Below are 24,294 nucleotides of genomic sequence, written 5' to 3'. Positions count from 1 at the left end.
TTCGGTAAAACTTTTTTGTTTGTGAGGCGCTATTCTTCTATACTTGAAAAAGTCGTTCTATAGCCATTGGTATCGTGGTAGAGAGATCTGGTTTTATAAACAAAAATATGCAACAAAGTTATTATTTTAGATTCTATTTTTTTTCATAGTAACAAAGTTATAAATGTTTTTTTCAAGCACTATTATTAAAAGGTAAGAGTGCTAAATGCTCCTTTAAATTTACAAAATGTGTTTTCAGCATAAACAAATAAACAGTATTAAAGATAAAAATAAGAAAGGAAAAAACTAGTTTGGATTTATAGTTAGACATGATTTAGAAATGCAAAATATACTTGGATATATATACTGCTAACGTAATGGAACTGAAAGTATGGGTGGAAGGTATACAACGTATTGTGTGTGGAGTTACAGAAAATACTACTTGTCAGGTTTGTTGTGAAGCACAATGTATGTATGTCGTAGAATATTGAATATTAATATATGTACTTCAATTATGTCATTGAAAAATACTTAAAGCATTTTAATAATTATCTGTTTCTAGGATGTTGTATATGCTCTTGCACATGCAACAGCACAGACCGGTAGATTTACCTTAGTAGAACGTTGGAGAACTAATGAACGGCTTTTAGCTCCATATGAAAACCCTCTTAAGGTATAAAATATTTTTAAAAGTTAAAGCATATAAAATATATCAATATTATAAATTTGTTAAATTAATATATTTAAAAGTATCTATATAAAAATAAGTAATAATATATAGTATCTCTAAAGCAGTATCTCTAAAAACAGATTTTATTAAAATGGGGAGAGTATTCTTCTGAAGTCCAGCTGATTTTGAGACGTTCTATTGATAACAATAAAAATCCAGGATCATCAGCATCAAGAATAACCCATGGAACACGAATAAATGGGACAACAAATATGTCATCAGAAGTTGGAGCAACAAACAATGTTCAAGAGGATTCTAAAACTACTCCAACAATTTTAAATTCAGATTTTGATGACTTACAAGGTGGCCTAGAAAGAAATCGCGATACAAGAAAGTCATTAACATTTGGTGGATTTCAAGGAAATCTTACTGAGAATAATGCTGATGTAAAACAATATGCTATTTTTATATGCAATCATTTTTAGAAATTCTATTGTACATATATTTTATAATTTTTAATTTTTGTACAGATTCAAATGGAGAATGTTGCTATTGTTCAGCCTACACCACATTTTAAAAACAAAGAATTAAATATCCGAAAAAATATCCCACAATCTCCTACACGAGGTGCTAATCCTGATAGTAAGCTAATATTTTTCTGATTTTTAATTTTATTGACAAATTCATTAACAATTTCATAAGAATTAATGATTTAATTATAGCTAATTTTTATTCTTATTTATTTTTAGTTAATGCGCATCTATCTCAGAAAAAAATAAGGGAGGTTCCTCCTTATAGAGATCCTCCAGGACCAGCTTCTCCTCCATTACGAACATTACCACCATATAGAGATCCACCACCACCAAATTTAAATAGTCCAGCAAGATCACAATACGCTTCTAGCACAAACAGTAATATTCCACATATTCATAAAGAAGAACAACCATCATCTAGCAACACTGTAAAATTGAAAAGAAATTTAATTCAGGTAGTATAATTAAAGGAAATTGTTTTACATTTTTAACGGGTATGTGCGGTGTTTTTGTTTCTAGGAATTTCAAGATACAAAAAGTCAAACACAAACAATTGGTCAATTATCTGGCCAAACACAGAATATGATGACTGTTGCTTATACTCAACGTTATGTTGACCTTATTAGACTAGTCAATAAACAAAGAGATACTATTAGTGCACAACAAGCAGATCTCACTAAAGTAAGTGAAAATAAATATATAATTGTATAAACTCTAATATATCTGTATTATTTATTTATTTTAGTTTGATGCAGAAATATTATATTGGGAAACTAAAAATAGAGAACAAATGCATCAAATGGATTTTATTTCCCAAGAATTAAATCGCATTGAAGCAAATGGTCGTATTATAGAAGATCAGGTATATATTTATTTATTTCAAACATAAAAATATGATTTAATATTTAAAAATGAATTTATAAAAATTTATTAAAATTTACATTGTGTTAATACATATCAGCTTAAAGAATTAGCTCATGTGGAAGAAGAAAGTGAAATTGTAAGGCAGCAAGAAAAAACTTTAAAATCTGAGATAACGCTTCTCAGATCAAAGCTTGCAAATTGTGAAACAGAATTACTTCAATGTAAAAATAAGATTAGGTAAAAACATAAGAATTTATTAATAATACTTTTATATGCCTGATTTTAATGATGTTTTTCATGTAATAGATTTATCATGGAAGAACTTGCTGTAGAACAACATAATACTAATCGTGAGACAGACGAGCGTCAAATAATTGAACGAAAAATAATTAATGAAGTTGAACGTCTTCAGAACGAAGTAGAACAAGCTAAACGATCAGCCGAGCTAGCTTCACAATGCGCAGAATCGTTAAAACTTGAAATAGTTAGTTTGGAATCGGCGATTGTAGAAAAAAAATTACAAGTTGAGAGATTAGTAGCTGATATGAAAGAGGCAAATTTACAAAGTTTAACTGTTGCTTGTCAAGATGAACAAGTAAAATCTTTACTAGAAGGTATATATTGTCTGTATAGATAGATTGTCCTTAACGAATGTACTATATAATTAATTCGTTATATTTTATTATATATATTTTCTTTTTAGGTGCCCATAAACCAGGAAGTACACGTAAAATGATAGGATCTCCTAGACAATTAGAGACAGCAGTACCCACAAGTAAAAATCCACATGGAGTTTGGGTCTAAACATATGCTTTATGTAAATAGATTTATATATGGATGTTTATGTACAAGAATAATCGTGTAATTGCAAAATACTGCTTATCGTTTATCAAGTTAATAACATTCCGACAAATGTTCACTTCTTCTGTTGGATGTTATGAAAGGAATTACTATTATAGTGTTCTACTTATCCATTCCTTCTCTATTATTACAGTAAAAATTAAAGAAGATTAGAGGTACAAATGTAATAATTATCTTTATTGATATATGTATATAAATGTATAACTCTAAAAATTCTTTAGAGATATTGAACCACAAATATGGTCATATCATTAGTCAAGTTTTTTTTATATTTTGTTACCATCCTTTTAAATACATATTATTACATATTTTTTTTTATGTTTATACTTTTGTTTAATTAATTCAATTATTGGATAATTCAATATAAGAACTAGACAGTTATAGAAAGTACCTTTGTAGATATACTATTATTGATATTATTTAAGTGATGTATATTTAATGATATAAGTATAATTCATGTTTTTTTTTTTTATAATATACTAATACTTCTTATAATAAATTTTTTATTTTTTTGCACTTCACATTACAAGTTCAATTAATTATTTCTTCATGCTATATGCATTAAAGGAGCACGAGCAGTTCTTATTTTGTTTAACGATAGAGTTTTTTTCTAAATAACATTATCATATTTAATTTTTAAATATATTTTATTTTATAGTTAGTTATTTTTATTTTTTTTAGTTCTCCTTATTATTAAAAATAATGATTAATTAAAAAGAATATATATATATTTTTTCAATACATTTGAAATATGTAAATAAAATAATTATGCAAAACGTTAATTAATCTCTTCGAATTTAGATAAGATCTTAAAATATTATTAACAATAATTGCATCAATATCTACCTTTTGAAAGTTTTTTCTGAATCACGAATGAAAATTCTTTTCACTAGCTACATTCTATTTCTAGGGAAATTTCTTGATATATTGTTTGCATCACTGGGTAAATCTGAGTTCTGTTGACTTTTTCAAATTTTAACTGCAGCATATGATTAAATATCTTTACCGTTTTATCTATTTTTAAGTAGACTAGTAATACTTAAGAAAATTCTTTTATCGTATAGAACAAATGAAGATTTTTCATTCTTGTTTAAATTTGAATAAGATTTCTTCACAATCTTCTTAACACAATTATATTTTGACAATAATTATATAGGATCCAGATGAATTTTTTTATTTATGTGTGTATAATTATTTATAAATATTAAATAAGGAAAAATATATGTACATTAAGGAAATGAATTCTCCAAGATCACCACATAATAATCTTAGTTCTGAATTGAAGAATATTATTACTAACAAAAATGCACTGAGCATGAAATCACGTATGAAAGGTATAATCATTGCTAAATGTTATGTTTATAATGAACTAACTTAATATATTATTTTCAGTTTTAAATGCTCTTAATGAAGATGACGTGAAAAATAGAGCTGAAAGAGAAAAGCGTTTGCGACTCCAAGCTATACAAGAAATTTTAACAACAGAGGTCACATATTTACAACAGTTGGAAATATTAATGGAGGTTTTTAACTTATTTTATAGTATTTTATAGTATATAGATAATGTATTGTACATTAAAATTTAATAATAATATTTTTCAGTTTTTTTTACAACCTATCATTGAAAAGAAATTGGTAAATCATATAATATTAAATACATTGCTTGAAAATATAAAAACACTATATAACATTAGTGGAGAATTAATTAAGGAATTAAAAGAAGATACTGAAAACATTTCTGGAGCATTTTATAAGCTTGCACCATTTTTTAAGTTATATTCTGTTTATGCATACGATTATGAACAAGTGTCAACACTTTTACAGGTACTCAAATGTGTTTACTTTTATATTGAACAAGTAAATGGTTATTTAATAAAAATCTTTATCTTTTTTACAGGTTACTCAAGAGAAGGATCCTTCTTTTAAAAATTTCATAAGCAAACAAGAAACAAGACCAGAAGTTGGAAAATCGTTGTCTTCATTATTAATTACTCCGATACAGAGAGTACCAAGATATAAATTACTTTTGAAAGAAGTTCTACAACATACTCCTAACAAGCACAAAGAATATAATCTTTTACAAGGTAATAAATTATTTATATTCATAATTATGATGTGATTATTATATATATTTTTATTAAAATGTCCTTTTTTGTACAGCATGTTTAGTAGAAGTTGAAAAAGCTGCAGTACATATTAATAATTTAGTTGCCGAGAATGAAGATATTCAAAGATTATTGATGCTTCAAAAGTGTATTGTAAATGGAGTTAATTTAGTAAAGCCTGGAAGAAAATTAATTAAGCAAGGAACATTAATGAGAGTTTCAAGGAACGGCGATACTGCTTATAGAAGATATTTTGTACTTTTAAATGATACTTTATTATATTGTAAGGGAAAACCAGAAAGTTCATTGACTGTACGTTGTGTACTTCCCTTAAATAAGTGTAAAGTAGAAAGTGTCTTAAGTGGTGGACTTTTTCGTGTTACATGCTTAGAAGAAATGCTCTTTTTATATTCAGAAACTGGTGACAGTAACTCTTGGATACAATTATTACAAAAAGCCATTGAAAAGGTATTATTCTCATGTAATCATTTATTTTTATAATACAATCTAACTTCAATTCATTCGTGTTTGTAGTATACGGAATGTAGACAAACTTTGAGGAAAGATAGTAGTTCAAGGCAACCACTGAGACATAAAAATATAAATTTATTTCCATCTGAGGATTTACAACAAAGATACATCAAACGAAAAAGAACGAAAGATACAAAAGATGTAGGGCTTAATTATTCATTATTTTGATTTAAGTATATTGATTTGATTAAATAAATCTTTTCTTTAATAATAAATAGGTTCAATTGAATCCATCGAATATAATGTATTTTGAGAAGGAAAATCAAGAAAATGAAATGGAAGAACAACAAGAGAATTGTTTTCGATTAAATAGAAAATTAAAGAGATTTAAAAATGATATTTCTACAGGGATTCCTATGGACAAGGTTTAACAAAAATAATTTAAGAAACATATGTATAAATATTTAAGTTCTTTATAATATTATTATAAAAATTTTTCTTTTTTTTGTTTTCATTTTTTTAGGATACATCAGAAATTTGCTTTATGGAAAGTTCAGATATGTCAGTATCGTATTTGAACAATTCAGATTCTATACATTATTTATCATTAGTATTCAAAAATATTTGTGAATTTTTTTCATATGTTAGCTCATCCATACAAAATATCTTTAGATACAGATAGCATTTTTATGTTCTTTTAATTATGAATTGTAATATATAGGTGAGGAGTTTATAATATATTTTAAAAATTTTAGTAATTTAAACATTTTAATTTTTATATTTTTTTTGTTTCTTAAAAGATTCCCTGTATTTCTATACATTACTATACTATACTATACTCATTAGCATTTATAAAAAAATGGTGAAAAAAACATATTCCAAAGACAGTATATTTGTAGCATATCAGTAGATTATATTTTAATATATATTCGATACGGTATTATATACATTAGAATAGTGTTTGAAAAGTAAGAGAAATCAATTCGTAGAGGGAGTTAATAATTCGATCTATTAGTCAGTAGATGGCGCACCGAAAGCGTAACCTCGCGTCCCATCTTTCTCATCAAGTAAAAATGGAACTGAGGTTGTAGTCGAAAAATATTTTATTGTGAACAATTGTAAGCTTTAACGAGTGTAAATATTTTAAAATAAAAGAAAAAAAACAAACAAACAAAAAGAAAGGAAGAAATAAGGTATAACAATAAATTTTATACTACTTCATTTATTGAAATCTTCGTACTTACGTTCGAAGAAGAGAACGTAGTAATATTGGCGGTTTTCACTCATGTAGAATTATTTCAGTATATAATCTTTATATCTACTGTATAAAACAATATAATTATGGCGGTTGGTTCAACAAAAGTGGTACAAGTGACAAACATTGCACCCCAAGCAACTAAAGATCAAATGCAAACTTTATTTGGTTACTTAGGAAAGATAGAAGATATTAGATTATATCCCACTATAAGAGATGTAGCAGTACCTGTACAATCGCGTATTTGTTACGTTAAATTTCACGATCAAGGATGTGTTGCAGTTGCTCAACACATGACGAATACTGTATTCATTGATCGAGCATTGATAGTAATTCCTTATCAAAATGGAGATATTCCAGATGAACAGCGTGCTCTTGAGTTAACTAACAATGGTACAGTTGTACCAGGTAAGTAGTTAGAAATTAATAATTAGTATTGTGTATTTTTATTTTTACGTGTTAAACAAATGTGTTACTTCTTTTTAGGTCTATACCCTTCTGAACCAAAGCTTCCACCAAATGTTGTAAATGCAATCGAAGGTATTCCTCCGAATCATGTAATTACAACAATGGATCCTAAATTAGAAGCTCATGGATTACCGCCTTATCCACATTTGCCTGGCCATTTAGATAGTAGACGAATTGAGGAAATTAGGAGAACACTAGTAATAGCTAATTTAGATGCTTCTACGACGGCTGAACAATTGCTAGATTTTTTCAGTAATAACAACGTTGAGATTAAGTACTTACGCCTTTGTACAAGAGATTCTGATACAGATCACTATGCATTAGTGGAACTTACGGAACAAGGAGCAGTGGTTTCTGCATTATTATTAAATGGAAAAATGCTTGGCGATAGACATATAAAGATTTATCATTCGACACAAGCAATAGCTAAACCAGAAGCAAAAAGTAATGAAGCAGCTCAGAAAGAAATAGAAGAAGCTATGTCACGTGTCAAAGAAGCTCACAATTTGATTTCTGCTGCTATAGATCCAATGATTGGTATGCTTTCAAAAGACAAACGAAGTCGCAGCGGTTCCCGTAGTCGAAAGTCGAGATCTAGATCCCGTGGTCGCAGTAGACGTTCAAGATCACGGAAGAGATCTCGTTCGCGACATCGACGTAGATCCAGATCTCGTTCAAAACGTTCTCGATCCAAAGAACGTAGAAGAAAGTCACCTTCACGGAGAAGAAGTAGCTCTCGTAGTCGTCATCGTTCTCGGTCACGATCTAGAAGGTCAAGATCACGTAGATCAAGATCTAGATCTAGAGATCGTAGAAAAAGATCTCTACGGCGTAGAAGTCGTTCTCACTCCCGTAGTAAACGTTCTAAATCGAAATCTAGACGTTCCAGATCTAAATCAAAATCTAGGTCATCTAAATCTAGATATTCTGATAAATACAAGGATAAAGATAAAGATAGAAGTAAGGATAAATCTGATAACGGTAAGAAAAATGATGGGGATAAAGGTGATAAGGAAAAAAGCGAAAAGAAATCAAGTAAGGAAAAAAAGTCAGAGAAAGAATCAAAGTCAGACGAAAAGAATAGAGTTGCATCTGAAAATAATGAAAATAAGGATAAGGAATCCGTATCTTAAATTTTCAAATTCTAATGAACACTTATTTTTATTTTCTGATTATTTGGTTAACTTCAATTTATATAATAAGACGTAATTTATCTGTACAGTAAGCATATTATTCAAAGTTATAAAAACATATCTCATTCATATGTTATTACACGTTTATTTGGAAAAAAAATAAGAAACATTAGTTATTTTAATGTTAATTCTTGCTTGCTACTAATTATAGCTTTTGTAATTCATTCCTTGCTATAAATCATTTCTTGTTGTTTTATATGTATTTTTTTAGTTTTCATATACTTCAAAATTACGTTTCCATTACAGCAATAAATGCTATTGTATCGATAGAGGTATATATTTAAATATTTATTTTGCTATAGATGGATTTTCATAAACTGTTACATTTTCATATTTCTCAAGTTTTACTGGAACTGGTTTACGAAAACGATCTTTTTGAACTTGTTTTATTATACTTGATCGTCTTTTCATTAACAGCTATATAGAATGAAACCATATTTAATCATTATATTAAAACAATTTTTTGCTTGTACTGTAGATGAATTCCATTTAAAATTTTATGCAAAAGTATATATTGTTATTTGCCATGCTATTATTTCTCATTGATAAATTAGTATTTGATATAGAAGCCATTTCCAATGTATTATCTACTATTTTTTTATTTTGTGTTATAGTTTTTACTTCATTGGGGCCTAATCAGAAATAAATTATTAATTTAACATTAGCAATACTCTTATACATGATATCAAACTTACTTAGTAAATATTCATCGTATTGATCGAGTGGATCCATTCCAAGAAATTCGGATAGATTATCCGTATATTGTAGATCCATGAATATTATTATTAAAGTCAAAATAATACAAAAAATACCTATATGGTTAAATTAACAATGAATTAAGTTTTGATTTATTAAAAAGAAAGTTTAATTTTAAAAGATATAGTTTAAATAAGATAAAGATGTGCAACAAACAATTCTTACCACTTGCAAAAGACATCCAAAAATGTATACCAAAATGCAATGTTAACAATCCATTTTCAAAAGGTATAATAAGTGGAGTTTTATTACGTATAAAGACCCATAAGTTACAAGTTAGTATTTGTAATCCTTCAACTATTCCAATTAAATAAGCTGTGTATCAGCTTACAAATTGCAACATTATATTTGACATTATTCAGCAACTAAACGCAGTCCTCTGAATTAAGACAGTAAATTTAATATAAGACATCCATAAAAAATTAAATATAACAATTTATTGTTCTTATAAATAATTGTGTACAAAAGCATTAATGAGTATTTTATACGTATTATATATACAAACCATAATAAGATATGACAGTACCACCTGGCAGTTCGATAAAATCTACCAAATCATATACCTTCCCCATCAATAGCAAAATATTCTACAACCCATAAGATTGGAATAGGTAAATCTCTTTTTTGAGCACCTCGTAGACTTCTTTGTAGAAATCTATTTGAATAATGTACATATTGCCAAGGAAAAAGTACAAACTATAAGGTCCATGTCCAAGTTTGCCCTTACCCTATGTCCATGGAAATATTTCATTATATTTAATAATTTCATTTGATAATACTCCATTTTTTCTTCATTTTTTCCTGTAAATGTATTTGTACATTCATTCTAACATATATACTATATATATAAATATATAATATATTATATATATATAATATATATATAATACATTATATATATATAATACATTACTTATACATATATATATATATATATATATATATATATATATATATATATATATATATATATATATAAGTAGAAGGAATGATCTGCATAGATTATACCTCATATCTTTCAAAGTAATATTAACTGACCTCAAACTTATTTTTATACCAGTTACTGAATTTATATCTGCGTTATTTCCAGCTTTATAAGGTACGATAGTTTCTACAATACAAATTTACCATTCTTAATATCAGAGTTTTCCACTGAAAAATTTGTTTTGAATGATATAAATATTAGTAAAAAAAAATATATATATATATTTATAAATTACAGGAAATAATCTTATCAATCAAAAAGCATCCAATTGTTAAACTAATGCAAGTTTTTATGGTAACGTAAATACTTTGATAGCATGAAACAAATTGTATATAATTATATTATTTACTTTTCTTTTTATCACGAGTGTTAAATAAAATTGCAAATTTTGATTTTAAGTTACATTAATTGACACGCTCTTTGCTATAGCCTGCGAAAATAGAAACAAATGGTATTAATATAAGAAGAAGAACTGTAATCAAAAGGACTTCAACGATATCAAATAACACTTTTAGGGGGGCAAATATCGCGATAGAAAATCTTCTAATCTATCAAATAATTCCATTTTGAGTGTTAATATAAACAGTAAAAACTATTTAAGTAATAATATAATGAAATATTCTTTGATTATTGAAATATCCCTTGACTAAGTCAAAGGATTTTTATAATCTTATCTTGGTTTTCTATCTCCGGCTAATAACAAAAGCATTAAAGGAGGTTTATATTACAGTACGATATTTCATTTTATTTAAAAGATATATGTCGAATATGCTGAAAGTATATATATATATATATATATTCATCAAAATCATGAATTAATAACTAACATTCAATATCAGATAAATTCATGTGTAGATTTATATTTACGCGGTTTTTATTTAACGCGTAACGATTGGTTAATGCAAATTCAACTGTTTATTACTTTTCATCTTTTAACGTATGTAACTTAAGCGACAGGTATGGACAAAATATGAACTACGAACGCAATAAGGACAAACTATATCATCATTATGCTCCTATTGTATCATCGATCTATAAAGGTTATATCTCTTTCGAGCTTAACTTAACAATCGAAAGTTAGCGTGTTAAAGAAATTTTTATATATGTAGTAAAAATAATAGTACTTTTGATAAAAGTAAGAAAAAAGACTATATGTCAAATTATATTTCTTAGAAGATAGATTAATTGATAAGTGCTTATTAATTGTATAAATTTTATATTTTTCTTTCTAGTTAAACTAATACAAATATGGTACACCGTATTTAAGCAGTCATTAGCTCACTATTACTTGCGATGAAATACATAAGAAATAAAAGATAATAAGAAAAGTAGAAAGAAGATCGGTGATGCATATTTTAAATTTTGAGATATGTAGATATGATTGGGAGTTTAAGTACAATAGATAATATTTAATTGAAAAAATTTAAATAAGAGTAAATATAAAAACTATATAAGAATCAATGAGAATAATAAAGAAATTAGAATTTTTCATTGGGTATTTCTAAAAAATTATTTTAGAATTTTACTATATTTAATATATTTTATTTATTGAGCAATATAAAATATAAATACTTTAATGTTCAGTCGGAATTAGAAAGAAAAGATTTTGGAAACGTATAAAAATATGTAGCTTTACGCTCGATGGAACTTATGATATAACATATATTTACGTATGATTTAAGTTTAAAATGATATATACCGCAAGTAATATCGACTCAGATTTCACCGCGTGAAGGTTGCTGGATGTGAAGATCCACGGGGCTAATGGTGGACTATATTCTAAAATCCGCATACCGAGATGCTTTTCTGCTTCAGGAGCTTTAGGCTTCTTAACTAACAGGACATGGGTGAGACTTCGCTTATGGATAATTTCCGACACCGTCAGCTTCAGAGATAACGGATTAATAAACTCGATCGATCATGCTTTTGGTATATTAAAAATCAAAGCGCAATTTTCGATAGAACTTAATCTCGCGTTTGCAAACACTCACGCATCTGCCCGCCAAAAAATACGCAATAAGAAAAGATATCTTATGAATCTAGTGCGGAAAAATTTCTGAACTTTCCTATAAAGATCTAATTCTTTGATACTGAATTTTGGCCTTAGACGATGAATCCACGCTGATAGGTTGGTCCATCGATGATGGATCCATCCCTCGATGAGAAATCGCGTGCATATTGATCGTGTCTTAAAGTCGTTGCAATGTTGCTAGGAATGTTCTATTGTTTAAATGTTAGTAAAATAATCTTATTTATTAATGATTTCTTTTACGAATTTAAACCTATGTCTATTTCGCACAATCAATTTTATTTCTACGGTATTTCAAAATCTATTCCTTGTATGTATAAATTTTAAAATCATCGTTTCCTTAATCCGCGTTTATCACATATAAATCTATGTTTCAGTATATGTAATTTTGGATGTGCTTTATAGAATGTAATATTGTTTAATTATTACCTCATCGTACTCCAAGTGCATTGTAAATTGTTTAAATAATTATAAAGTTATCGAATCTATGATTATTAAACATAGCTGTACGAAAAGAGAATTTTGGTATTTAGTCCTTGGAGTACGAGAGGAAACTGACGTGATAACTCGTACAGTCCTTCAAATATTCTTTCTTGTTGACATTAAACGATCTACGCACGCTGAAAGAAAAATATTCTAAGTCCAAATCCGTCTTTCGAACTATGCGACGCTTTACGGAATGTAAAATTGTTTAATTATTATCTGCTTATATTTTGAGTACATTGTGAATTGTTTAAATAATTATAAAATCATCCGATCTATAAAATGATTGAATGTAACGGTACGGAAATAGTGCATTTCGACATTTATTCCTCGGAATATGAAAGAAGACTAACATAGTAATTTTCAATTTAATCTTCGTTTTTGTTGACATCAAACGATCGACGAAGAGACATGACGCGTAGCCAACAACCGCGAAATGAAATTTTATAGTATTGATATTTTAAATTAGAATTGTTTCAAGTTTCTTGTGTGATATGATCTTTTTAATGTTTGAGCGAATGTAGTGTCGTTTAAATATTAGTTTACTGAACTTCGTTTACTTCTATATTGTTTAAATAAATCTGTAATTACAGGAAGTATTAATTTTTAAGTTTTCTCGTTTAGAAAGAAACTACTTTCGAATAATTTGGCAAATATGAGCATGGTAAACAAGAAAAAAATTGTCTAGTTTACGGAAACAAATCGCACACTACCCTAACGTTTTTGCTGATTAGAACAATGTGCGCCATTATACGAAACTTTTTTTTCCATGAAGAATATCGAAAACAACATTTATGTCAACAGCGGGTCTAGATGTAATTCTTAACTGATATTGATAAACAAAGCCTCATTTCAAAGATGAAGATTTAAGTTAGGACTAGGCCTTTTTAAATTTTTTAAAAAGCTTTATTTTTATACATAAATTATTCTTGAAGAAACAACACTTTTTTACACGATTTTTTTCAAAGAAAATACAATTTTTTCAAATAACCATGTACTCGCTTAAATCTTCATCTTTAAAATGAGATTTTGTTCATCAAAATTGGTTAATAATTATGGTTGTACTAATTGTTGACATAAACCATTATAAAAGCAGGAATGATAAATGATCCTCCAACTAAAAATTAATTATTTCAATTTTATAATAATAAATGATCTGTATAATTTTATTGATTGTCCGTGAATTTTAAGTAAATAATGCTTTTATTCATATATGTCGCTATTTATTATTATCGAAAAGATTGAGATTTTAAACTGTTGTTATCGATCGAACATTGACTTCCTATATTATCGACCTCTTCGTATGGCGCTTGTGTCGATTAGAAATTGTCCACTAAATGTTACTAGAGATTTCCATACTTAATTCTATTTAGTATATGGGAATAGTGTAAGCTGACGGGTATCAAAACATGATGATAAAGTGACAATTTCATGATTATTGCATTACCTTCGTTAACATAACTGTAATAGAAAACTGCAAATTAGTGATGCAGTAACGTAAATAAAAACAAAAACATTGATTTAAATAAGATAACGATATTTTTACTTCATTTTTGAATAAGGTATGGTATGCCAGATTTTTTATAGAAAGTTGTTCGAACAACGATAGGTAGATTAGTAAAGTTTCATATGTTATGGATATAATATCGATTTAGTTTAATTGTAATATGTTTAGAAAACAATATGGAATATGTAACGTTTTTATAATGCTTCTTAATGCTCTGTAATAGAACTTTTTTGTACATTTAATTACGTAACTGAACGTTCTTTCATGATATAATATTCGAATTGTTCTCATGAGCACATTTTATCTGATAGAATTCATATCAACAAAAATTAGATTTATTTATTTAATTTGGATTATTATAAATAGTTTTTGCTACAATAACGAGATATTATTATTTGTATGATGAAAGGAAATAATTCGTATCTCGTTCATTTATCATACATTACAGGTTAAGTTTAATTGAATTCTTTCATTTTTTATGTTATAATTTATTTTTTTTTAAAGATAGATTATTGTTACAATCGACGATCAAAGAAAACGATTCTTATTAAAGTAAAATAAAATAAAAAATGTTATGTTCATTATATTACAGGTTATATATGTATACGAAGTTTGTTTATGTGAATTTTTATTGCAATCTATTAATTAGATAATTTGCGTTATATTATAATTTATAATTATTAATAGATTTTATCTGTTTCCTTTTTTTTTGTTTCAGGATAAGTTCGTTACAATCAGTGGGAAATGTCAAACAGCTTATATAAATATTTATTAACAGCGCATATAAATATAACATATGTGGAAATCCTTTGAGTATTGATTACTGATTCTTACACGTAATTATATCGTTGGTACAGATCAAACAATTTCTTATTGTTACAATGTCACAAGCCGATACTACTACTGCTTCAGTATCTAATAATCAAAATGGCGCAGTGGCACATAATAATCGTACTTTCACTGGTGTTATTGGACCAGCTTTAAATAATAATAATATGAATACTGCAAGGAATAATAATAATCAGAATCCATTATTTAATGTGCGAGATAGATTATTTCATGCAGTTTTCATCAAGGCTGCATTAGCTTATGCACGAACATTTCCGCGACCTGTTAGAAGATTTATAGAGTTCATAGTTTTGTTAAAAGTAAGTATATTATTAGAAAAATAATGATAAATATTATAATATAATGTAGAAGTATATATATATATATGTATATACATATATTTTTATTTTTTAGGCAATACTGGCTTTTTTTGTACTCACTTATATTCACATAGTATTTTCGCGAGCACCAACAAATTGTTTAGAACACATAAGAGATGATTGGCCACGAGACGGTATATTAAGGGTAGAAATTCTTAGAAATGGAGGCGAAGATTATAGCATAGAAAAAAGTTATGCGAAAGAGGAAAAGTTACGACAAGAAAAGATCGATGATTTGGCTAGTGATTTAGGGATATTGACACAAGATGGGTAAGTATGATAGTTATTAAAAAAAAAAAAAATGACAACATGTATACAATGTTAGTTATGATCAAGTTTGAAATATTATAAATAATCTTAACATTTTAAATAATCTTAATTTAAATTTATGATAATTCTGTCCTTATTATAAAATAGTAGATTGTCTTTTATTTTATAGTAGATAATTATTTAATAGGTTTATAAATATCGAGCCATCTTCTGTCGATGAGGGGCAAGAAACAATTCATGTGTCTAATGAAGATAACTACGAAAATGTTACTTTACCTATAAAAAGTGTGGATATAACGAGTTCAACAATTTTTGGAGAAACGCAATATCCGAATTTAAGTACAACGAATGCAACGAGAAGCCCGTCATTAAATGGATTTTTAAATGGATTGAATGGACCCGGGTCAGAGGTATACTTAAGAATTTTTAAAAGAGATTTTTTTAAATGAAAGACTTGTATTAAATGAAGTTGTCAATATCGGTACAACGTTATTTTAGACATCAATTAAACATATGTTAGACATATTACAACTGATAAATGTACAACAGGATAATGCAACGCTGGAACAAGAATCTGATAAAGACGAAGTGATTCAGCCTTTGAAAGATCATTCTGCGGATGTCGAGAAAGTATCAAGAACAGGTAAATATTTATATAATTATTAACGCTGATTTAACAAAATATCTATATCTATAAAATGTTTATTTACTTTTGGATATTACTAATCTGTTATTAGTACTTCCAGAGGATGGATATATTGTGGAATATTCTTTGGAATATGGCTTCTTGAGATTATCACCTGCTGCACGACAAAGATTAAAAATACCAGTGAAAATTGTTACGTTGGATCCGGTAAATGATAAATGTTTTGGAGATGCATTTTCAAGATTAATACTGGATGAATTCTTGGGTTATGATGATCTGCTAATGGCAAGTATTAAGACATTAGCAGAGCACGAAGATAATAAAGGTTTCTTAAGGTAAATAAAATATTCTAGTGTAATAAGTATCTATTAAGAAATACATATATGAAATAAATAAATTTCAATTCGTTTTATTATCATTTCTTTTAGAAATGTTGTAACCGGTGAACATTATCGTTTCGTTAGCATGTGGATGGCAAAAACTTCGTATCTCGCTGCATTTTTTATCATGCTAGTATTCGTAAGTATCATTTATACGTATGACTTTAATATCGTCCTTCCTATTTCTTACTAATACTTTAAATAAGCGAATCTTTGTTAATTTCTTTTATGAAATGATAGAAGGGGTCACATCTTTTTTTATTCGTATCTTTCTTTTTTTTTGTCATTTCGTGAGACGGATCGCTATGGCACGTTGACGTTTGACATCAAAAGTGAGCTCTTGATGTATCGTTCGGAAAGGTAATACCGTACGAAGACTCAAGTTAAATTTACTTTCACGTATACGTTTTCGATGCAGAGTTATTCCTTTCCGTCAGATTACCTACACGATAGAGCAGGGTGTGTAAAAGGATATGGCAATCAATTTAAACTAACCACCCAGCGAGGCAACTCGCACATAGACTTTCTACCCTCCCCAGTCCTCATCATAGCGATCCCTTTGGAGTTGAACCGGTGGTATAAATCAACGTTATTAGGGGGCATCATATTCGTTGTGGTGGCCCCAGGCCGGTAATTTTGTATCAAATTGTCATGAAATACATCGTGTTATCCCATGACCGGAATTACAATATTTATTAGGAATTCTCATCGACATAAAATCAAATTGAATCGTTCCGGACGTGTTTAGGATCAATTTTAATTATACACCTTGATCTTCTAATATCTTGTATTTCTTTTCTCCAACTTTCGGAAATATTTGAGAGAAGAAGATTGTCCCTTTCCCATCTTTGACGAATCAAAAATCTAATATATTTCAGGTATATTCATAGTCGGAAGATTTTCATCAAGTTTCATCCATTGTATGGATTGACTCTTACGAATGCTTCGATTTGTAGTAACCGAGAAGTAACAGAAAGGGATGGGGGAGGGAGGGGTGGAGATAGAGAGAGGGGAGAGTTCTAGTTACGCTCGTGCTGTTACACGTGAATTCGCTTTAAAGGTGCTTTACCTTCAAATGTACCGCCTTCCTCCCTTTCTCCTCAAACGTTCTACACAGTATACATGGTCACGTGTACAGAACTGTTGTCTCGCGTTGGCTGTGTATATTACACCTATATTCGTACTGTCATGTGCACACGATGCTTGTGCCGTCATTCAAAATTTATCCCGTTCATTAACCGTTTTACGAAATCCCTTTAATTTTTCTTATTAATTTTTATATCATATGTGGCTATTGTTATTTTTTGACATACATACATCTTATTCGGTTTCGTTCGGAAAACTTCATTATCGATTGTTATAATCGATCAAGAAGGAAGATATAGGAAGACATAAAGAAGAGATAAGAGTAGGATATTCTTTTTTTTAAGGATAATTTCGTATTTATTTACGATCGGTGGTATCGTACGTTTAATTGATTATTTTAATAAGTACGAATATAATTTTGTTTTGTTATTTGTAATAATAGGAATTGTACGAGTATAATTCGATTGTGCAAATGACAATTGAGATAGTTGTAGAAATGTTATAGCTTAGTAGATAGTAATTATAGGTTATAAATAGGTTATAGATTAATAGAAATAATGTACGGGAGTGCGTTAAAAACAATGGAATATTAATTTTCCATATGGCGTATGCGTATTATTGACAATTATCAAAAAAGAGAGATAGAGGAAGCAAAAAAAAAGAAGAAGATAAAGAAGATGATGATGAAGAAGAAGAAGAAGAAGAAGAGATCGATAACAATTTTCCAAGCAGAATTTCTCGATAAGGGATGGATGCGTCCTCGTTTGCAGTTATTGGGCATCGCTCGATAGTAGATTATCTTCGGTAGGGTGTCAGGTGGTACTTCAATTTCTACGGGTCGAAATACAATTGCATCATTCGTTCAACCCGGTAACCGAGTGCGACCGTTCCGCTTTTCAATTTACTCGATGCTAAACCTTTCTCAGAGCCGCCAACTCGCTTTGCTACTGTTGAAACTACTGTGCCTCTACGAAATATTAACAGAAGCAAATCCAACCCCCTATCTAGACCCTGTTGTACAGTAAAGGTTAACGTGTTTTCTCTCTCTCTCTCTCTCTCTCTCTCTCTCTCTCTCTAACTTCGTTTCTATTCTAACGCGAGATAGTATCCTACATAATGAAAACAACTCTGGGCTCGAACTAAACTCGACTATACAAGGAAGAATTAAGCCTGGAGGAGGAATCTGTGCGTTACAGCTTATGCAGCTCGTAAAGATCCTTTGAGGATAGAAAGAATGATTTTTGTTATATATATTATATATATATTATATATATATATATATTCATATATATATATATTATATATATTATATATATATTATATATATATATATTCATATATATATATATTATATATATATATATATTCATATATATATATATATGAAATATATTATATAATTATATATATAATTACTTATTATTTAAAAAATTATACATTATTTAATATTTTATTATTTTATATGTATATGTATATATATATATATATATATATATATATATATATATATCGATGAAAATCATTTCGTCGATGACCATTGCGGAGATATATCAGTTTTCTATTTACGAACGAAATTTGAAAAAAATTGCGGCTTCTTTTTGGCTCATTTTATTTATTTTCTTTTCCCATTTTTTTTTCTTTGTTCTTTTGAATCCTGGAATCGATTTACATATATTGATGTTCTTATGACGTAATATTTGTCACTGTTTCAGACCGTGTCGATATCGATGTTGCTTCGTTATTCTCATCATCAGATCTTCGTTTTTATCGGTAAGTGATAATTATTATTATTATTATTATTATTATTCAACGTAATGTCGAAGATATATCATCTCTTTCGTGTAGAAAAAAGAACAAAAAAGAAAAAGAAGAAAAAAAAGGGGCGTAGTTATTTCATGTCTCTAATGTGTAAGATAGATTTTGTGTCTTCTTTTTTGTTTTATTAAATAATCATCTATTTTGAATACTACGTTATGTTTATGTATTAATTGTTCCGACACGATCTCTTCGGTCCATTAAAATTTAATAATATAGTTTAATCTTAGATATATTCGTACTTTGAAAGCAAATGTTTGTATATGCGCATATCTCGCTCAGAATAGAATACAAGGAATACGATCTGTGGCATCGCAACTATCATTACAGATAAACGGCATTCTGACGTAATGATTGTTTAGCTGTTACGTCAGATATTTCTCTCTCTCTCTCTCTCTTTCTCTCTATCTCTCTCGCTTATTTTGCCGTTCCCCTTCTCTTCTACTTCTCTTGATCAAGAGAAAGATAAAAATCCCTGACGAAGTTGTCTTCATATTCATAGCAGTGTAGCTTATCGTTGAAGAGTTGTCAGTAGTTTCTTATTCGACGTCCGTCAAAATGGAGTTGTCTTTTTCATCATTCTCCAGTTTCTATATACTTTTAACTACTTTGATCGCGATTATAGCGATAAAAACGATTTCTTTAATATATTTCCAATTTACATATTGGAAGAAAAAGGGTATACCAACGGTGCTAAATTATCCTTTTTTCGGATTGAATTGGATGGTTTTATTTGGCCGAAAGTCATTTCAAGAGTTAAATATACTAATATATGAGACATTACCAGGTGCAAAATACGTGGGCTCTATGGATTTTTCAACGCCATTATTGATAATACGTGATCCTGAATTATTGAAGGAAATAACGGTGAAACAATTCGATCATTTTCCTGATCATCGTGGTTTCGTGGACGAAACTATAGATCCGATTTTCGGTAAAAATATTTTTTCATTACGTGGTGAACGTTGGAAGGAAATGAGGAATACTTTAAGCCCGTCCTTTACAGCGAGTAAAATGAGGTTTATGTTCGATCTCGTTTCCAAATGTTCGAACGAATTCGTGAATTATTTCGTCGATCATCCGGAAGCAGCGAAGGAAATCGAAATGAAGGATGCTTTTACAAGATATACTAACGACGTGATAGCGACGGTAGCTTTTGGTATTTCGGTGAATTCGATGAAGGACAGGGATAACATATTTTTTCGAAAGGGTGTCGAATCAACTAAATTCGATGGGTTATTGAACGCGATAAAGTTCACCTTATTGCGTACCTGTCCTAAATTCATGAAATTAATAGGAATTGGCCTCTTAACTCCATCTACGGCTAAATTCTTCAACGATATAGTACGCGAGACCGTACAGGCACGCGATGAGAATGGTATCATTAGACCGGACATGATTCATTTGCTTATGCAAGCAAGAGATAAAGAATCCAGTAATTTGGATATCCAAGATATCGTAGCTCAAGCTTTCATCTTCTTTTTGGCTGGTTTTGACACGTCTTCGACGTTGATGTGTTTTATGGTACACGAATTGGCGGTGCATCAAGAAATTCAAGATAGATTGCGTCAGGAAATCGACGAAGTATTGCTTCGGACCAACGGTGAACTCACTTACGAGGAACTTTCTAAGATGGAATACATGGAAATGATTATAAACGAGACATTAAGAAAATATCCTCCTGCCATTTTTCTCGATAGGCTTTGTGCCAAACGTACGGTCATTCCTCCGTCTTTACCAAATGGCAAAGAGATAATCATTGAGGCTAATACATCAATTTGGATACCGTCTTTCGGTTTTCATCACGATCCGAAATATTTCCCGGATCCGGAAAAATTCGATCCGGAAAGATTCAGCGAAGAAAACAAACAGAATATTATTCCTTATACTTATTTACCGTTCGGCATGGGCCCTAGAAGATGTATTGGTGAACGTTTCGCTCTGATGGAAACGAAAATAGTTATAGTAAATATTCTTAAGAAATTTATTATCAAACGTACGAGTAAAACGACCGATCCTGTCGTATTTGATAACAATTCGTTCAATCTAAAGATCAAAGGTGGATTTTGGATCAATTTGGAACAAAGAAAGAATTGACGAGAAAGAGAAGAAAAAATAAAATAAAAAAAAAAATAAAAAAGAAAAAGAGATCGTAATTTATAAGATCCAGTTACTTAAAAATAATTTCTTTTATTGTTTCCCTTAATTCCTTATCGAAATATTTACTGACAGATATCCATCCGTTAGAATTAATCGATCGATTTCGTCGATACGATTCTCAAACCGTGTTAAATAGCTTTATACGTTAATGTTGACTTTTTTTTAATCGTACGTAAATCCATAAGCACTATTGCAGCTTGAATAGTAGGCTTAATGCCTGATAATGAGGATAATATTCGCTAACGAGTATTCACGATTCACTGTATTGAACTGCATCGACATTTTCGAATAGCGCATTACTGACAAGCTATGTGAGAGATCAAGAAGAGGAAATACATATATACAATATATATATCTATACATATAGATATACATACATATTCATAAATCGTTCAATCAAGTCATTCTCTATCGTATTAGAGCGATATATCTTGCAATTTTTATTTAATAATTGATAATGATGTTATTATAATTATACATTGTATTTTTAATAATTAAATTAATTAAAACACTAATTATAATAATTCTTTTAATACGAATTGTGTAACGTGTATGATTATTTCAAGAGAAATAATCTCTCTCTCTCTTTTTGTTTTTAAAGAAACATTAAAACGATCAATATATTATTACTCGTTTCCATTCGTTAGATCATTATTGTTTTTGCGAGATAAACGTGATAAAATGAGAGACGCGATACTGATAGACGTAACCTCTACATTAATTGAACTCGAGTCGTGCGTGACGCGAGTTACATATTTATACATTTTAAGAACAAACATACGCTTACAGAGCAAGACTATGGTTGTAGTTTTAAATACGTTGATAGAATAGAAACGTTTAGATAGTAGTATTTAATTTTTTGCGCCTTTGTTTTTTTCTTCCTTCTTTCCAATGATTATTGATTTCCTGATAATCAAGAATTCTTTGAAGATATCTTTGCAAAAAGAAGATTCAGAGTTATCAATTAATCAAAAAATGATAAGATAACAGAAAGTTCCACTAGTTTTCTACGTTCAATGTAATAATCGATTTATTATTAATTTAATATTAATCGGAATTATTATTAATATATTAGAATATATATTTAAAATCGATAGAATCATGTTAGATTGCGATAACGTGATTTTCTTCTTCTTCTTCTTTTTATAAATACAAAAGTACTCAGAATTATTTGTAATTTAAGAATATCTTTTGAGATTGTGAGTTACAGAATGATATAGAGATGTCGGCAGTAAGAATACCTTTGATTTTCGAAGATCTAATCTGATAGCGAAAGAAGGTAGATATATCTTGCAAAGGATCATATTTTTCACGTTACTTCGCGCCGTTTGATCTTTTAAATTTATCTATCTATCTATATATATATATATTTACTATTTACAGTTAAATTTATCTATATATATATATATATAAGAGAAGAAAAAAGAGAGTTTGATTGTTTGCAGGATATAGAACCGTTTGTCCCTGGTTACACATAAATTTGACCCTTGGCAAAATCGAGCAAGTTCACAGGATAGTCGACAAACATCCATGAGAGCAAAGGTATCTTCTAAGTCGATATCTTCTCTGTCGTTTCCTTCCTTTCGGTATCAGATGTGCTCTCTCTCTCTCTCTCTCTCTCTCTCTCTCTCTCTCTCTATCTATCTATCTATCTATCTATCTATCTATCTATCTATCTATCTATCTATCTATCTATCTATCTCTATCTCTATCGCTATCTCTGTCTCTATCTCTATCGCTATCTCTGTCTCTATCTCTATCGCTATCTTTGTCTCTCTGTCTCTCTCTCTCTCTCTCTCTCTCTCTCTCTCTCTCTCTCTCTCTCTCTCTCTCTCTCTCTCTCTCTCTCTCTCTCTCTCTCTCTCTCTCTCTCTCTCTGCCTCTGCATGTGTACGTCCCCGAACTAAGTTTCTTCTTCAAAGCTTCTGCCAACTTCCTGGAATATCGCTTTGTACCTTCGTACCGTTTGACTTTATCTTTGAACCAGAAGACCGGCTAAAAGGGGATGTTCAATTTGTCATTTTGTTTGACTAACGCGCTTCGGAGATGCTCTGTTTCGTTAGGATGATCTCCCTACGAGTCTGAAAAAAAGAAGAAGAAGAGGAAGGAAAAAAACGAAAGATATGTTTATATATGTGTATAAATTATTAATTTTGTTTTGGAGGGAAGTAGGTGAAATAAAAATGGCAGAGAAAGAGAGAGAGAGAGAGAGAGAGAGAGAGAGAGAGAAAGAGAGAGAAGATTAAGGCATGAATACTTATGATAAACAGATTAGGGTAGATTTAGATTATAGTGATTATAGATTTAGATTAGTTATGTATAGATGAAATGGTTAGCGCATCAGGGGGTGGCATGGAGAGCTGCATCAAACGAATCTAAAGACAGATTACTCAAATAATATATATATATATAATTGAGAGAGAGAGAGAGAGAGAGAGAGAGAGAGAGAGAGAGAGAGAGAGAAAGAGAGAGAGAGAGAGAGAGAGAGAGAGAGAGAGAAATTAGTGGTTGCGGCCTATACGCAGTTAAGAGAGCATAGAGTGAATGTAAAAATTATTGTCTGGTTGTTT

At 29.2% G+C, this 24,294-nt stretch overlaps 5 protein-coding genes and 1 pseudogene across 15 annotated transcripts in view; 5 read left to right on the top strand and 1 right to left on the bottom strand.

Annotated features, from left to right (window-relative positions):
• The first annotated feature begins 291 nt into the window (after window positions 1–291).
• LOC124423534 (ras association domain-containing protein 8) lies at window positions 292–3,161 on the top strand. 5 transcript variants are annotated; one of them, XM_046961340.1, is made up of 10 exons: window positions 294–428; window positions 542–652; window positions 790–1,095; window positions 1,180–1,291; window positions 1,399–1,610; window positions 1,702–1,863; window positions 1,928–2,044; window positions 2,144–2,283; window positions 2,353–2,660; window positions 2,750–3,161. In XM_046961340.1, exons 1-10 carry the CDS (start codon window positions 357–359, stop codon window positions 2,848–2,850), a joined length of 1,641 nt encoding a protein of 546 aa, XP_046817296.1. In that variant the 5' UTR covers window positions 294–356; the 3' UTR covers window positions 2,851–3,161. The 5 variants fall into 5 exon arrangements, with proteins under 5 accessions (XP_046817297.1, XP_046817296.1, XP_046817295.1 ...); XM_046961339.1 differs by having other exon boundaries at window positions 1,399–1,637; XM_046961338.1 differs by having other exon boundaries at window positions 1,399–1,640.
• Window positions 3,162–3,910: 749 nt separating this feature from the next.
• Window positions 3,911–6,845, top strand: LOC124423531 (FYVE, RhoGEF and PH domain-containing protein 3-like). The gene is made up of 8 exons (XM_046961335.1): window positions 3,911–4,241; window positions 4,300–4,430; window positions 4,510–4,731; window positions 4,805–4,991; window positions 5,068–5,480; window positions 5,547–5,684; window positions 5,762–5,908; window positions 6,007–6,845. The coding sequence occupies exons 1-8, from the start codon at window positions 4,130–4,132 to the stop codon at window positions 6,163–6,165; spliced, it is 1,509 nt and encodes a 502-aa protein (XP_046817291.1). The 5' UTR covers window positions 3,911–4,129; the 3' UTR covers window positions 6,166–6,845.
• LOC124423532 (probable splicing factor, arginine/serine-rich 7) lies at window positions 6,539–9,690 on the top strand. 2 transcript variants are annotated; one of them, XM_046961336.1, is made up of 3 exons: window positions 6,539–6,676; window positions 6,786–7,146; window positions 7,225–9,690. In XM_046961336.1, exons 2-3 carry the CDS (start codon window positions 6,825–6,827, stop codon window positions 8,337–8,339), a joined length of 1,437 nt encoding a protein of 478 aa, XP_046817292.1. In that variant the 5' UTR covers window positions 6,539–6,676; window positions 6,786–6,824; the 3' UTR covers window positions 8,340–9,690. The 2 variants fall into 2 exon arrangements, with proteins under 2 accessions (XP_046817292.1, XP_046817293.1); XM_046961337.1 differs by lacking the exon at window positions 6,539–6,676 and having other exon boundaries at window positions 6,825–7,146; window positions 7,225–7,650; window positions 7,732–9,690.
• LOC124423665 lies at window positions 8,688–12,293 on the bottom strand (annotated as a pseudogene).
• Window positions 12,294–14,020: 1,727 nt separating this feature from the next.
• Window positions 14,021–24,294, top strand: part of LOC124423318 (membralin-like) — a 59,531-nt gene continuing 49,257 nt past the window's right edge. For 3 of the 6 annotated variants that reach the window (XM_046960907.1, XM_046960912.1, XM_046960911.1), the window contains exons 1-8: window positions 14,021–14,214; window positions 14,878–15,307; window positions 15,402–15,637; window positions 15,825–16,047; window positions 16,136–16,280; window positions 16,375–16,618; window positions 16,712–16,802; window positions 19,462–19,519. In XM_046960907.1, coding sequence (XP_046816863.1) covers window positions 15,041–15,307; window positions 15,402–15,637; window positions 15,825–16,047; window positions 16,136–16,280; window positions 16,375–16,618; window positions 16,712–16,802; window positions 19,462–19,519 — 1,264 coding nt within the window. In that variant the 5' untranslated portion in view covers window positions 14,021–14,214; window positions 14,878–15,040. The remainder of the gene's footprint in view (window positions 14,215–14,877; window positions 15,308–15,401; window positions 15,638–15,824; window positions 16,048–16,135; window positions 16,281–16,374; window positions 16,619–16,711; window positions 16,803–19,461; window positions 19,520–24,294) is intronic. The other 3 variants (XM_046960910.1, XM_046960909.1, XM_046960908.1) reach the window with 3 other exon arrangements.
• Window positions 20,056–22,579, top strand: LOC124423325 (cytochrome P450 9e2-like). The gene has a single exon (XM_046960918.1). It carries the CDS (start codon window positions 20,123–20,125, stop codon window positions 21,659–21,661), a length of 1,539 nt encoding a protein of 512 aa, XP_046816874.1. The 5' UTR covers window positions 20,056–20,122; the 3' UTR covers window positions 21,662–22,579.

The sequence above is a fragment of the Vespa crabro genome, chromosome 4 (assembly GCF_910589235.1).
Source record: "Vespa crabro chromosome 4, iyVesCrab1.2, whole genome shotgun sequence".
NCBI classification, from domain to species: Eukaryota; Metazoa; Arthropoda; class Insecta; order Hymenoptera; family Vespidae; genus Vespa; species Vespa crabro.
This window is presented reverse-complemented; position numbering and strand designations above follow the sequence as displayed.